Source organism: Macaca nemestrina, chromosome 9, assembly GCF_043159975.1.
Source record: "Macaca nemestrina isolate mMacNem1 chromosome 9, mMacNem.hap1, whole genome shotgun sequence".
Taxonomy (NCBI): domain Eukaryota; kingdom Metazoa; phylum Chordata; class Mammalia; order Primates; family Cercopithecidae; genus Macaca; species Macaca nemestrina.
This window is the reverse complement of record NC_092133.1, coordinates 83,091,754-83,105,626: the sequence shown is the minus strand read 5'-3', so window position 1 is coordinate 83,105,626 and position 13,873 is coordinate 83,091,754. Positions and strand designations below refer to the sequence as shown.

Here is a 13,873-nt window from a genome sequence, read left to right as displayed (position 1 = left end):
TTAGACAATTCTGTTTCTTAATGTCTGTTCTATTAATAATATTAAAGAAACTTGGAGTGGAGCAGTGAGACTAACAGATTGCTGGAAAGGAGAAATGAATACATTTATACGGTGTTTCCACAGACAGAAGGAAAGCTAGCAAGCATTTGCAGGCCCCAGAAATCACCGAGTCTTCCTTTTTTTTTTTTTTTTTTTGAGACAGAGTCTCGCTCTGTCGCCCAGCCTGGAGTGCTGTGGCCGGATATCAGCTCACTGCAAGCTCCGCCTCCCGGGTTCACGCCATTCTCCGGCCTCAGCCTCCCGAGTAGCTGGGACTACAGGCGCCCGCCACCTCGCCCGGCTAGTTTTTTGTATTTTTTGGTAGAGACGGGGTTTCACCGTGTTAGCCAGGATGGTCTCGATCTCCTGACCTCCTGATCCGCCCGTCTCGGCCTCCCAAAGTGCTGGGATTACGGGCTTGAGCCACCGCGCCCGGCCTACCGAGTCTTCTTTACCAGGCTGCATCAGAGCGCCCGCGATTATTCTGAGAAACTGTCTTACAACGACACTGAACAGAGACTCCCGTGAGCAATCTGTAACACGCTATCTCCAAACACGCATTTCTTTTGAGGAACATTAACCAGTGCCACATCTTGTCTGTGATTTAACATGTTCAGTTCCCTAGGAAAAGGCAGCAGAAGGCATACTGCTGGGATGAGTTCACATACACCTGAAAACAGCCCTGACTGGCAGTGGGACTCAGGGCAGGGGGGAAGACGACAAGACAGTATTGCACAGCAGGAGGAAAGCCATCCAAGGATTCAATTCCCATTGCAGCAGGAGCAGCTGAAGGTCAGGTAAATGCATCCCATCACTCTAAGCTCATGAACTGCTAGCAGGAATGAAAATGAAAAGCTTTGTGAGCAGCAATATGGCAATGTTTTCCAAGAACCTTAGACTTTTTCCACCTTAAACAAAGGATCTTTTAAAAGTTCATATTCACTAGTCCCATTTTCAGAAATGGAATATAACAAAATAAAGATTTATGTATAAAGATGTTCAGTATCTATTTTTCAAAACAAGAATAATCCAAATATTCAATAGGGGATTGAGCACAGAAATTTCTCCATCTACCTGGTCGAATATTGTGCAGTCATTTAAAAAAGTTCTCAATGGCTATTTAATGGCATACTAGGATCCTAATATTACAAAAACAATGCCACATAAAAAAAAGAGTAAGGCCAGGTGCGGTGCTCACTCCTGTAATCCTGGCACTTTGGGAGGCTGAGGTAGGCAGATCACTTGAGGTCAGGAGTTCGAGACCAGCCTGGCCAACATAGTGAAACCGCATCTCTACTAAAATACAAAAATTAGCCAGGCTTGGTGGTGTGCACCTGTAATCCCGGCTACTTGGGAGGCTGAGGCAGGAGAATCGCTTGAACCCAGGAGGCAGAAGTTGCATTGCGCCGAGATCGCACTACTGCACTCCAGCCTAGGTGACAGAGCAAGACTCTCTCTCAAAAAAAGAAAAAAAGATTGAAAAGAAACACTCAAATGTACATAGTGGTAATGTCTGGCAATAGAATTTTGTGTGAATTTGCTTTATTCTTGCCTGTTGTTTCCCAAATTTTCTGCCATGAGTACATTTCCATAATCAGAACATAATGTTTTGGCCAGGCACAGTGGCTCATGCCTGTAATCTCAGCACCTTGGGAGGCCAAGGCAAGTGGGCCACCTGAGGTCAGGAGTTTGAGACCAGCCTCGCCAACATGGTGAAACCCTGTCTCTACTAAAAATACAAAAAAATTAGCCAGGCGTGGTGGCAAACATCTGTAGTTCCAGCTACTTGGGAGGCTGAGGCAGGAGAATTGCTTGAACCCGGGAGGCAAACGTTGCAGTGAGCTGAGATCATGCCATTGCACTCTAGCCTGGGCAACAAGAGCAAAATTCCGTCTCAAAAAAAGAAAACAAGGTTTTGTCTTGTTTTTTAAAGTAAAACCCCTGCATTGTGATAGGTTTAGAAGTTCTCTATCTCCACAAGGCAAGCGTGTACCTACCTGTGCTCCATACTGGGTTTCTGGTAGCTGAAGTGCACATCTCAGGAACATATGTATGTACACTAACTTATGTGTTACAAAATCTCAACAGATGACTTCTGATGCACAATACTGTCTGAGTGTAGCATCACAAAAAACATTACTAAAGTGTACTAAAATAAGGTTATTTACTTCAAAATGATACATTGGACATAATCTGTATATAGAACAAAGCAAGTAACGGTAAACTTAATAAGGCACCTTTTAAACCAGATGCTGTACAAAATACATTTAGTGTGTTACATATCAAAGACAAATCTATATATTTGGTGTTTTACAATTGCCTGATAAAACTGCTTGCTTTTACCCTTTTTTCAATGCCTATGTACAGTTTTCCCTAATGAAGCAATAATGATATTTTCATTTTATACAATATATACTACATTTTAGTTTTTAAATGGGCCAGGACAAAGGTCACTAAAAGGGCTTAAATAATTCCATAGAAAACAGAATACAGAGCATAAGCTAAAATTACAATAGTTAATCCTTTGCAAAAGCCATATTCCCACACGTTCCTTATGGGACCATCATTACACGTGGCTTCACAGGCTGCTGCCCTGAATTGTGGTTCTTAGCAACACGTCTCCTCCCTGCAGTTTCCACTGTGACTCTCACAATAGCACTTAGGCAAGAGACGAGCTGTGGCACTGCTATTTTAACACCTGACTCAAGTCAGTAATAAATATGACCACTTTTAAACACTACGAGGGCCATCATAATCTTTTTGTTAAAATAAAAATCATTTCTGCCGTTGAAATGATTTTAGATACTTAGAAACATTTCAAAACAACATCTATGAAGTGTGTTTATAAAAGCTGCCCTGGAATAAATTATTCAATATCAAATTTGATCTTGGGCCAACTCAAAGATGCATGATCCTTTAAAAACTATAGTGCATTTTTGTTCTAAACAGAACAAAGCATCTCAAGAAAAGCATTGATTGTTAGAGTGAGTAAATCAAAATTTGGCACATTCTAGGAAAACATACAAAAAACTATAGGTCACTTTCAAAGTTTAGAAACACTTCTGGACACTGGAAAGGCAATGTAAAATATTGATTAAAATAACTTTGTGAAAATATTTCCAAAGAAATCGGATTCAAGTTTTGTACATCAGAAACTTGTTCATTATGAAACACAGTAAAAGCTTAGAATGAACAAACTGAAGGAAACCCTAATGTGCCTTTAATCCTAGAGCTATTTGCCAGCATAAAGAGAATTCACAAGGATAACTCTCTCTGAGAGTTAACTTTTCCCGTTCATAGTCAGGTAGTTTAGGTTTTTTATTTGCTTTTATATTTTAATTACTTATAGATATCTAAATGAAGCTACACATTTAAAAACATTAAATTGCAAGTGGGACCAAATAATAGCTTCCAAGGTTTTACAAATTTACTAACTATGGTATTACATAATACTTCTTCTTGCTGGTCTATCATATTCTTTAAATATTTCACTTACTCGATGAGCTTCAGATTTAAGAATAAGAGTGGAAAGGAGAGACGAAAACTAAGTTGAATGCAAAATTTTTGTTTTTTGTTATTTACTTGCTTGTTTGTTTGAGATGGAGTTTATACTCTTTTGCCCAGGCTGGAGTGCAGTGGCACCATCTCGGCTCACTGCAACCTCTGCCTTCTGGTTTCAAGCGATTCTCCTGCTTCAGCCTCCCATGCAGCTAGGATTACAGGCACCCGCCACCATGCCCAGCTGAGTTTTGTATTTTTAGCAGAGATGGGGTTTCACCAAGTTGGCCAGGCTGGTCTTGAACTCCTGACCTTGTGATCCGCCCACCTCAGCCTCCCAAAGTGCTGGGATTACAGGCGTAAGCCACCGCGCCTGGCCACATTTTTAGATTAAGATTCCAAAGATGGCAGCATTTGCTTTTTAAAGAATATGTTATACTAGAAAATGTTTTTGCTGGCCGGGCACGGTGGCTCAAGCCTGTAATCCCAGCACTTTGGGAGGCCGAGACGGGCGGATCACGAGGTCAGGAGATCGAGACCATCCTGGCTAACACGGTGAAACCCCGTCTCTACTAAGAAATACAAAAAACTAGCCGGGCGAGGTGGCGGGCGCCTGTAGTCCCAGATACTTGGGAGGCTGAGGCCGGAGAATGGCGTGAACCCGGGAGGCGGAGCTTGCAGTGAGCTGAGATCCGGCCAATGCACTCCAGCCTGGGCTACAGAGCGAGACTCCGTCTCAAAAAAAAAAAAAAAAAAGAAAATGTTTTTACTGAACAAGTTTCTAAGATTAACTCTTGATACCACTTTTACTAGACCACGTTAATTTTAAAAAACCGTAATAGTGGTCTCATATACTGGCTGTAATTTTTTGCTTCTACATACCATTTGAACATTTCCAAGAATAAACTTTGCCTGTCTTTACATATTTTATTAACATGACAAATGATTTTAAAGATTTATGGTATCAAGTCAAAAGTAAACCAAGGTTAAGTAAATTGGGTGTTCTAAGTGCGATCATATCATATGGCAACTCAGATTAAAATATTTGTATTTCTCAGTATACATATGGGGAAAAATTCTGAAAAAGCAAGTTATTGGGTATTATCCATATGCAAATTTACTTATCTTGATGAAAACTTCAGACTTTAATTATGGTAGATGAAACTTATTAATCAAAATGGTTAAGGCAAGTTTCAAATTTGTGAAATTTGATGTGTAGACAAATTTGTAAGTTTTAACCTTAAATGATAGTCACATTTTGGTAATGGGTGGACATATGCTGATTTCTTCCTGTTTAATTTAAACCTTTTTGACAATGTTGTGACATAATCACATTTATTTTGTTATAATCAAATAAAACTATCTCACTTGATGTACTCATGAGTTGTTTGCTCAGAATAGGAGATTAATATTTAAAAGGCATTAAAGAAGTATAAGTTTATGTAAATCAGATTTCTTGAGATAACAAGGCATCTATAAAATATGTACCATTTTATTGAAGAACAGTTATACAGTGTAGCTACAGATACTGACTAGATACTAAATATTTCTGCCTGATTTTTCATTGTCTTCACAAGTTAGGGAACAGAAATCAAAAAACTAAAAATCTCAAATGATGTAGATGTCCAAAACATATTTAACAGTTGATAAATTTATAACAGCTCTGACATATAAATTTCTAATTAAAGAATCCTTTCATTTGAAAAAATTGAGATGATATTACCCTAATGAAGTTTTTGCCTGAAGTTAACAAAGTCCTGGATTTGATATATTACTTTGAATGCATTAATTCTGAAAATTCATATTTAGTTCTACTTTATAACATTTCTTCCCTTAAGGATAGGATGTGAGGTACACATGAGCTGGTTTCTACAGTATGAATGTATGTACATATATAAAGTATGGTTGTAAAGGAGTGGATGATTTGCAAATAAAGCACATTATACACAAAATATAAATAACTTCCCTTTTAAAAGTTACTGAGAATAAAGAATACAGAACACGGTTATAGGCACTTACATTTCTATCAAATGCAGGAATTCACTTCAATAAGAAGTGCTTTCTTTGTAAGCATGGTTCATGGCATTAGAAGCTCCAACTTTGGAGAGGATGCTTTCCATGACAAAAATAATAACCACAAAAAAAATGGTGGTAGAAGGAAAACAGTCCAAATTTACAGATGCTTTAAACTTCTTTTGGCCTTGGTATCAGCTTTCATGTTAAAAAATAAAGCTGGTGGGGAAGCTATCTCACTTGCAAGGTAAATGGCTTATATGAGATTGGCGAATCTTGGTCAGATATTGCATTTTTAAAGCACAAAACCACCGGCCACCAATATCTTCCTGTGCATGCATATAAATTACTTTCTTCTAATTCAAATGGCAGCAGAGGAATCCTGGCGTGCATGTGCATGGACACACACACACACATTATTAAGGAAGGCAGGACAAACTATCATAAACTAAGCAGTATCCCAAACACATCATCATTTATAGGCTGTTTTACAAAGGTAGAATACAAACAAACTGAATGTCTCAGGTAGAAGGCAAAGTCTATTTCTCCATCTCTGCTGCACTCATTTATCTTCTTAAGGCTTTCACAGAAAGCACCGTTTTATGAACAGGCAATTCAGTACCCAGAGCTTGACTGGAGACACTAACCAGGATTGAAGTCTTGATGCAGTTCATAAAAACCCATTTAAAAAAAGGCATCAAAAACCACATTTAAAATAAAGCTGTCCATATATAAAGAATTAAGTGTTTAGAAGTTCCCAGCTTGTATTCTAATAAGAGTACTGAAACGTTTAATATTAGCAGCCTGTGAACACGTAGTGAAGAAAGAGTCTGAGAACCAAGTTAACATCCTTATTCCACTCTAATTCCACCCATGCCATGGGTAAAAACAGTCTTGCAGTCTAGAGTTTCTCCTCCGATGGTTACACCGTCAGATTTTTACATCTTGGGATTCAACCATCTTGGCAAGCGTCTTCTTAATTCTCAACGCTGTGAGTCTGGAGGCTGGATTGTGGGCCCAGCATTCTGACATTAGCTTCAAAACTGCTCGTAGACACTGAAAAGTAAAGAGATGTTTAGTGAGCAGAGAATATCTTTCGTGGCATTTACCAATCACTTCTTCAGGGGACTGAGTTCCACTCACTTCATCACTGTTCCACCGATTAGACACAATTGGCCGCAAACGTTTGACACACACAACCTCACGCATATCTTCGTATGACGGATCACTCGGTACCATGTTGTAATATGGCAATTGGTACTCTTCCACGATCCCTGTAAGGGAGAAAACATGAGCACAAAAACAGTTGCTGGACAAAATATACCAATCTATTAAGCATCTTTTGCTAAACTATGGAACTAAAACGGATTCTTACACAAGAAAAAATACAGACATGATGATTCACTCTTAATAGCAGATGTATGTTTTTCTCTTATTTATGTCCAACTACGTCCTCTACCTCCACCAGGGATGTCATCACAACTGTGACAGAGTCCATCAACAAAGGGCATACCAATCTTCCTTACAAAAAATAAGCAAGGCGAAACCAGCCATTTACCCTCAAGTATAATTATTTACTCACACGGTTGTTCCTACTAATGAATAGATTTATTATTTTTTCAGTTTGCTCTGCAGTAGAAAGACTTATGAGGTGCAGATAAGGGTTCACACAGCAGGCCTGAGACCTTCCCTTAGGAATGGCGGCTTGCAAGGTTTGGCCTTGGCCAGTGCCTGGATACATGAATGGTAAACAGTTCCCTACATGGAACCTCCCGGAAACGGTGAGGGTGACTCACCACGCCTGGGCTGCTTGTGCAAACAATGTGGTGCGTACTGCACATCTGCTTTCCTGCTGGAATTCTGCTACATGCCAGGCAGAGGATGCCTATGTGACCAGCCTCCAGTAAAATCTCTGGGCGCCAAGTCTCTAAGGAGCTTCCCCGCACAAGAACACTTTGTATGTGTTGTCACAACTCGTAGGAGGAATGAAGCACACCCTGACTCCACTGGGACAGGACTCTGGGAAGCCTCGCCTGGTTTGCTAAAACTTGGCTGATTTTGATTTGTATCCTTTCACTGGGATAAATGTTAGCCATTGGGACAACCACATGCCGAGTCCTGTGGTCCTTCAAGTGAAATCGCGCAACCTGGGGGCAGTCTTGGGGACTCTGACGTATGTGACATCTAAATTACGTAACTGCCAGCAATTGCACTCCTAGGTGTATACCCAAAAGAAAGGAAATCAGCTAACCAAAGAGATATCTGCACCCGCATGTTTGCTGCAGCACCGTTCACAATAGCCAAGATGTGGAAGCAACCTAAGTGACCATCAACAGATGAACAGATCAAGAAAATGTGGCACCTATACACAACGGAGTATTATTCAGCCAGAAAAAAGAATGAGATTCTGTCTTCTGAAATAACATGGAGGAACTGGAGGTCATTAAGTAAAATAAGCCAGGCACAGAAAGACAAACTTCACATGTTCTCACTTACTTGTGAGATCTAAAAATCAAAACAACTGAACTCATGGAGACAGTGAACAGAAGGATGGTTACCAGAGGTTGGGAAGGGTAGCAGGGGGCCAGGGGGATGTTTAATGAGTAGAAACAAAATAGAAAAATGAATAAGACCTGGTATTTGATAGCACAACGGGGGGACTACAGTTAATAATAATTTAATTGTACACTTAAAAATAACTCAAGGACTATAATTGGTTGGTGAAACAAAGGATAAATGTCTGAAGGGACAGATATCCAATTCTCCAAGATGTGATTATTACACACAGCATGTCTGTACCAAAATAGCTCCTTATCCAATAATATATACACCTACTATATGCCCACAAAAATTAAAAAATAAAAAGTTATATAACTGGAGCCTTTATTTTTAAAATGATGGGTAAATAAACATAATCAGAAACTACTCAAACTCCTACCTCCTGTGATACAACGACGAGCCATCTCCCAAATGATCAGTCCGAAGCTGTAGATGTCAGCCATGATGTAGGGCTGGAAGTGGTTTTTATTCAGGCTTTCGTCCAGCACTTCTGGAGCCATGTAGCGTTTGGTGCCCACCCTGGTATTCAAGGGCACGTCAACTTCATTTGTGTCACTGAAACAAAAGAAAGCCAATGTCCAAGTTGAGGGCTAAGAATAAAATAGTTTATCTTGCATTTTTGTCCTATTTTATAAAAGCTTCTTTTTCTCCTTGGGGCCAGATGTATTGTGGAATTTAGCATTTTTCAGATTTTTCTTTAAATATATGCTACATACTACATGACATCCTCGGTAGAGTTGGGGCAGCACTCTTAATCAAACTCAGTACTCAGTACTGTGTCTGCAGCAAAACACTAAGTCCGACAGTCCTACTCAACTGGATAAGGGCAATACATACCTCACATCCATTCACGTCAGGTTTTGTCACTAAATAAGTTTGGTGTCTAAGAAAGAGGACAACACTGAATATAAGATAAAGTAAGGCCAGGCACGGTTGCTCATGCCTGTAATCTCAGCACTTTGGGAGGCCAAGGAGGGCTGATCACCTGAGGTCAGGTGTTTGAGATCAGCCTGGCCGACATGGTGAAACACCGCCTCTACTAAAAATACAAAAGTTAACCAGGAGTGGTGTGCACTTGACTGTAATTCCAGCTACTTGGGAGGCTGAAGCATGAAAATTACTTGAACCTGGGAGGTGGAGACTGCAGTGAGCCGAGACCATGCCACTGCACTCCAGCCTAGGCAACAGAGTGAGACTCTGTTTTTTAAAAAAAAAAAAAAAGATAGTAGATAATTATGTCTGAGAAGTGGTGAATATGAAAATAGAAGAGGAATCGTTTGCTTTTACCACTCTCATATGATACACTAAGGCTTTGTGACATAGGATTACATTTTCTTCTTTATGGGTCCAATCAACATAGTTCTGTTGTTAGCAATGTTTACATGATCATACTGATAATTAGTAATAATTACTCTAAAGTAGTGATCAATATATGCACTGTATTTTCTTATAGCATCTGATAAATATCTGAGCCAACAAATACTACACTGACTCACAACACTGCAACAGATTTAAATGTCCCTTACAGTTGTTTTAAAGACTGGAACTTTTATGTTACAGCCTAAAATGAATTCTGAAATGTAACACAGCCACTCCATTCTAGAATTACGAGATTAAAATGGTTTCAAAGGTTTTCTAAAAATTTGTAATTTCTAACACTTGCATTTGTTTTAAAATACTGACACTATCAAGTGGTGATAGAAAAATGACATCCTTATCTCTACTGCTTATGGGTGTGTAAACTAAGGCACACTCCTAAAAGAAATAATATGCAACATACCATAGTTTAATATGTATAAACTCACTACCTCAGCAAGCCCTTCTCTAGGAATCCATCATGAAGAAATGCTTGTACAAGTGCACAAGGATCCAATATATAACATATGGATAAAATACAACAATGTTCATTAAAACCTTTTTAATAATCAACTGAAGACACCTTTAATGTTCATCAGTTGGGTCTTAAGAATAAACTACAGTACCTCCAGATAAAGAAAACTCTGCATCTATAAAAAAGAATGAGGTAGATTTACATCAGCTGAAATGGAAGGATGGCTAAGACTATAACAAAGGAAATCCGGCTGGGCGTGGTGGCTCACACCTGTTATCCCAGCACTTTGGGAGGATCACTTGAGCTTAGGAGTTTGAGATCAGCCTAGGCAACACAGTGAGACCCCATCTCTACAAAAATAAAAACATTAGCTGGGTGTGGCAGTGCACGCCTGTAGTCCTAGCTACTCAGGAAGCTGAGGTGGGAGGATTGCTTGAGCCCATGAGGTCGACGCTGCAGTAAGCTATGATCACACTACTATATTCCAGCCTGGGCAACTGAGTGAGACACTGTCTCAAAAGAAAAAAAAAAAAAAACCCCAAAAATATATCAAGAATTACGTATAGGAGGAGTAGCACACAATTTTTGTAAAAAGAACAAAATCCCCCCAACTATATATTTATGTAACTAAAAACGAGCATGTGTACAGTTTTAGAATTCCATTATCTTGAAGACAAATAGGGAAATATCTTTTGGAGATTAAAAAAATTTCAAAACAGTGGGGCAAAGAACCACTAACCTGTTGAATTTAACAGCAAGGCCCAGGTCAGCAATACAGCAACTCCCATTTTTCTTGATGAGGATATTTTTGCTCTTTAGGTCTCGATGAGCAATTGCGGGCTTTCCTTGGGTGCCATAAATTTCTGTGTGCAGGTGGCACAGACCACAGGCAGCCGAATAAGCCAATTTGAGCAGGGCTCTGGTGTCCAGTGTAGCACATTTCAGGAAGTCATAGAGAGATCCATTTTCATGGTAATCAGTAATCAAATAGAGCTGAGTCCAGGAACCTGTACCTTTAATGTCTGCTGCTATGAAACCTGTCCAGTTGATGAGTTTAAAAGGTTAGTCATTATCAGAGATGGCTAGGGAGAAGTAATGCTCATTCTGGATATTGAGAAAAACTTAGGTATCATGTGCAGATAGTGAAACTTTAATTTGCCTGACACCAAATCATGAATGTGTTACTAAAAATTTTATTTCTACATTTACACATATAACTGTACTTCTACAATAAATTTATTATAACCTTAATAATCATGAAAGTGATAATAAGATTAAGAAAAAGATCACATATGCCAGGTGCGGTGGCTCACACCTGTAATCCTAGCACTTTGGGAGGCCGAGGCAGGCGGATCACTTGAGGTCAGGAGCTCAAGACCAGCCTGGCCAACAAGGCGAAAACCCGTCTCTACTAAAAATACAAAAATTAGCCGGGCATGGTGGCACGTGCCTGTAGTCCCAGCTACTCTGGACGTTGAGGCAGGAGAATCACTTGAACCTGGAGGCAGAGGTTGCAGTGACTTGAGATGGCACCACTGCACTCCAGCCTGGGCGACAGAACGAGACTCTGTCTCAAAAAAACAAACAAACAAAAAAAAAAAAAAAAAGAAAAGAAAAAGATCACATATTATACAAATAACCTGGAGAATATTATCAACCTACATGATTCTCTAGTGGAAAAGGCTCTCAATTTCAAAGCAAAAAGTGGACACTTTAATAAAATTAAGAATGTCCAACTAAGAGTTAGCTCCTAATTAAGCCAACTCCCATTTGCCCATCAGTGACTCATCACAGCTGCCTTTTCAGTCTGGTTCGTTGACTGCCAGGTCCACAGTCCTGCTCTTTTCCTTTCTCTCCTACCATCTTCCCTCCAGAAAAAGGTCAGTGAGTGCTATGTACTAAGCTGAATAGTGGTCCCCCACAAAATTCATGTCTAAAATCCATGTCACCTATAAATGTGACCTTATTTGGAAAGAGGGTCTTTGCAGATGTAATCAAGTTAAGATAACTCATACAGGATTAGGGTGGGCCCGAATTCAATGGCTGGTGATGTTATAAGGTGGAAATGTGGACCCAGACACCCAGGGAGAAGGCCACTTGATGACAGAAACGGAGACCAGAGTGTTGTCTATAATAAGCCAAGGAACACCAAAAATTCCTGGCAACCACCGGTAGCCAGAAGAGGCAAGGAAGGCTCCTCCCCTAGAGTCTTCAGAGACACAACAGCTCTGCCAACACCTTGGTTTTAAACTTCTAGCCCCGAAAACTGTGAGTGAATACATTTTGGAGGTTGAAGCCACCCAGTTTGTGGTAATTGATACAGCAGCCCTAGGAAACTAATACAATTGCCTGCTTGGCAATGTGCTATGCACTCTACAAATTAAAGGGAGGAAAACAGGAGGTGAAGGGAAAAGAAAACTCAGGATAGCCAGATCGCCTTATGCACCTGACTGACCAGCTCATACCTAAATTACTTTGCTATTATTGTGTAAATGTGGAGATGGGGGGAAACACACATTAAACACAGAACATACAATGAAACTGCATGTTGGGCTGTTGGGCTTATGAAAGGGAAAAGGCATATGTTACCCTAAATCACTGCTTAAATTATCTATGAAAGACTGGGTTTTCATTACTATGGGAGTAAGTCCAATAAACTAGTATTATTTTCCATTTGAAGCTCACTGCTGTTTCTTCAGCTGGTTAGTAAAGAAACAGCTTGGTTGGCATTCCAGACTATGTTATATTTAAACCACGTATTCTACTGGGTTTCCTTTAGACAAGTGTATATAGTTGAACTCACACATGTTTTCAAAGCATATATAGAGGCTTCCACCTGCACCCCCCACTAGCCTTGTCAAACATGAAATTGACTGAATCAGTGTGTACCCACCAAGTATGTTTTCATGGCGCATTAGCACAGTTTGGTAGATTTCTGTTTCTCGAAACCAGCTGGCTTCTTCAGTGGTAAAGAATACTTTCACCGCCACTTTTTCGCCACGCCATTTACCCATCCATACTTCTCCATATCGGCCTTTACCAACTTGCCGGACCATCTGAATCTGTTTGGCAATAGTTCGCTGAACCTTTATAGAAAAAAGTAAAAGGTTTGAGCTCTTGATGAAAGAAACCCATTAAGACTGGCAAAGGGATAGTCCATCTCATCAAAAAGCATGGTATACCCAACCAGCTCGAGTTAAAAACTTATAATGTACTTTTTTTTTTTTTTGGATGGAATCTCGCTCTATCACCCAGGCTGGAGTGCAGTGGCCCGATCTCGGCTCACTGCAACCTTCACCTTCTAGTTTCAAGTGATTCTCCTGCCTCAGCCTCCCAAGTAGCTGGAATGACAGGCACCCACCACCACATCCAGCTAATTTTTTTGTATTTTTAGTAAAGATGGGGTTTAGCCATGTTAACCAGGCTGGTCTTGAACTCCTGACCTCAGGTGATCCGCCCACCTCGGCCTCCCAAAATGCTGGGATTACAGGTGTGAGCCACCATGCTCAGCCATAATGTACTTTAAAGTATGAAACAATTTACAATGTATTCTGAAATTATAAACAGATTATTCAGTGTGGCTAATGGCAAAAATGGTCATAATAATTCCCCTCCCAGTGCACACAGCCATGGGTACTCCTGGCCCGCAGACTCAGGGCTTAGGCCATATGACCTGCTTTGGATAAAAGAACAACAGCGAACGTGATGCAAGCAAAGACCTGACAAATGTTTGTGGACTGGGGCTTGCCCTTTCCTGCTGCTTTGGTAATCCTGTGAACAACAAATAATGGCAGCATGAACGGTTGGCCATGCGTGTGAACTATACTACCTAGCTCTAGCTGAGCAAGTCCAACAAATGAACTGCCCCGCAGACTCACAGAATGAGAAATAATGTTTGTGCTTCACGGCACTAAGTTTTGGGATGGTTTATTA

The 13,873-nt window shown here is 40.1% G+C and overlaps 1 protein-coding gene across 4 annotated transcripts in view; it reads right to left on the bottom strand.

Moving 5' to 3' along the window:
- Positions 1–2,184: 2,184 nt before the first annotated feature.
- The window catches only part of LOC105495979 (bone morphogenetic protein receptor type 1A), a 169,928-nt gene continuing 158,239 nt past the window's right edge, over positions 2,185–13,873 (bottom strand). For all 4 annotated transcript variants that reach the window (XM_071069846.1, XM_011765989.2, XM_011765988.3 and 1 more), the window contains exons 8-12: positions 12,834–13,026; positions 10,680–10,977; positions 8,489–8,664; positions 6,694–6,824; positions 2,185–6,606 (exon numbers count right to left, since the gene is read on the bottom strand). In XM_071069846.1, the coding sequence (XP_070925947.1) occupies positions 6,481–6,606; positions 6,694–6,824; positions 8,489–8,664; positions 10,680–10,977; positions 12,834–13,026 (924 nt within the window). In that variant the 3' untranslated portion in view covers positions 2,185–6,480. The remainder of the gene's footprint in view (positions 6,607–6,693; positions 6,825–8,488; positions 8,665–10,679; positions 10,978–12,833; positions 13,027–13,873) is intronic.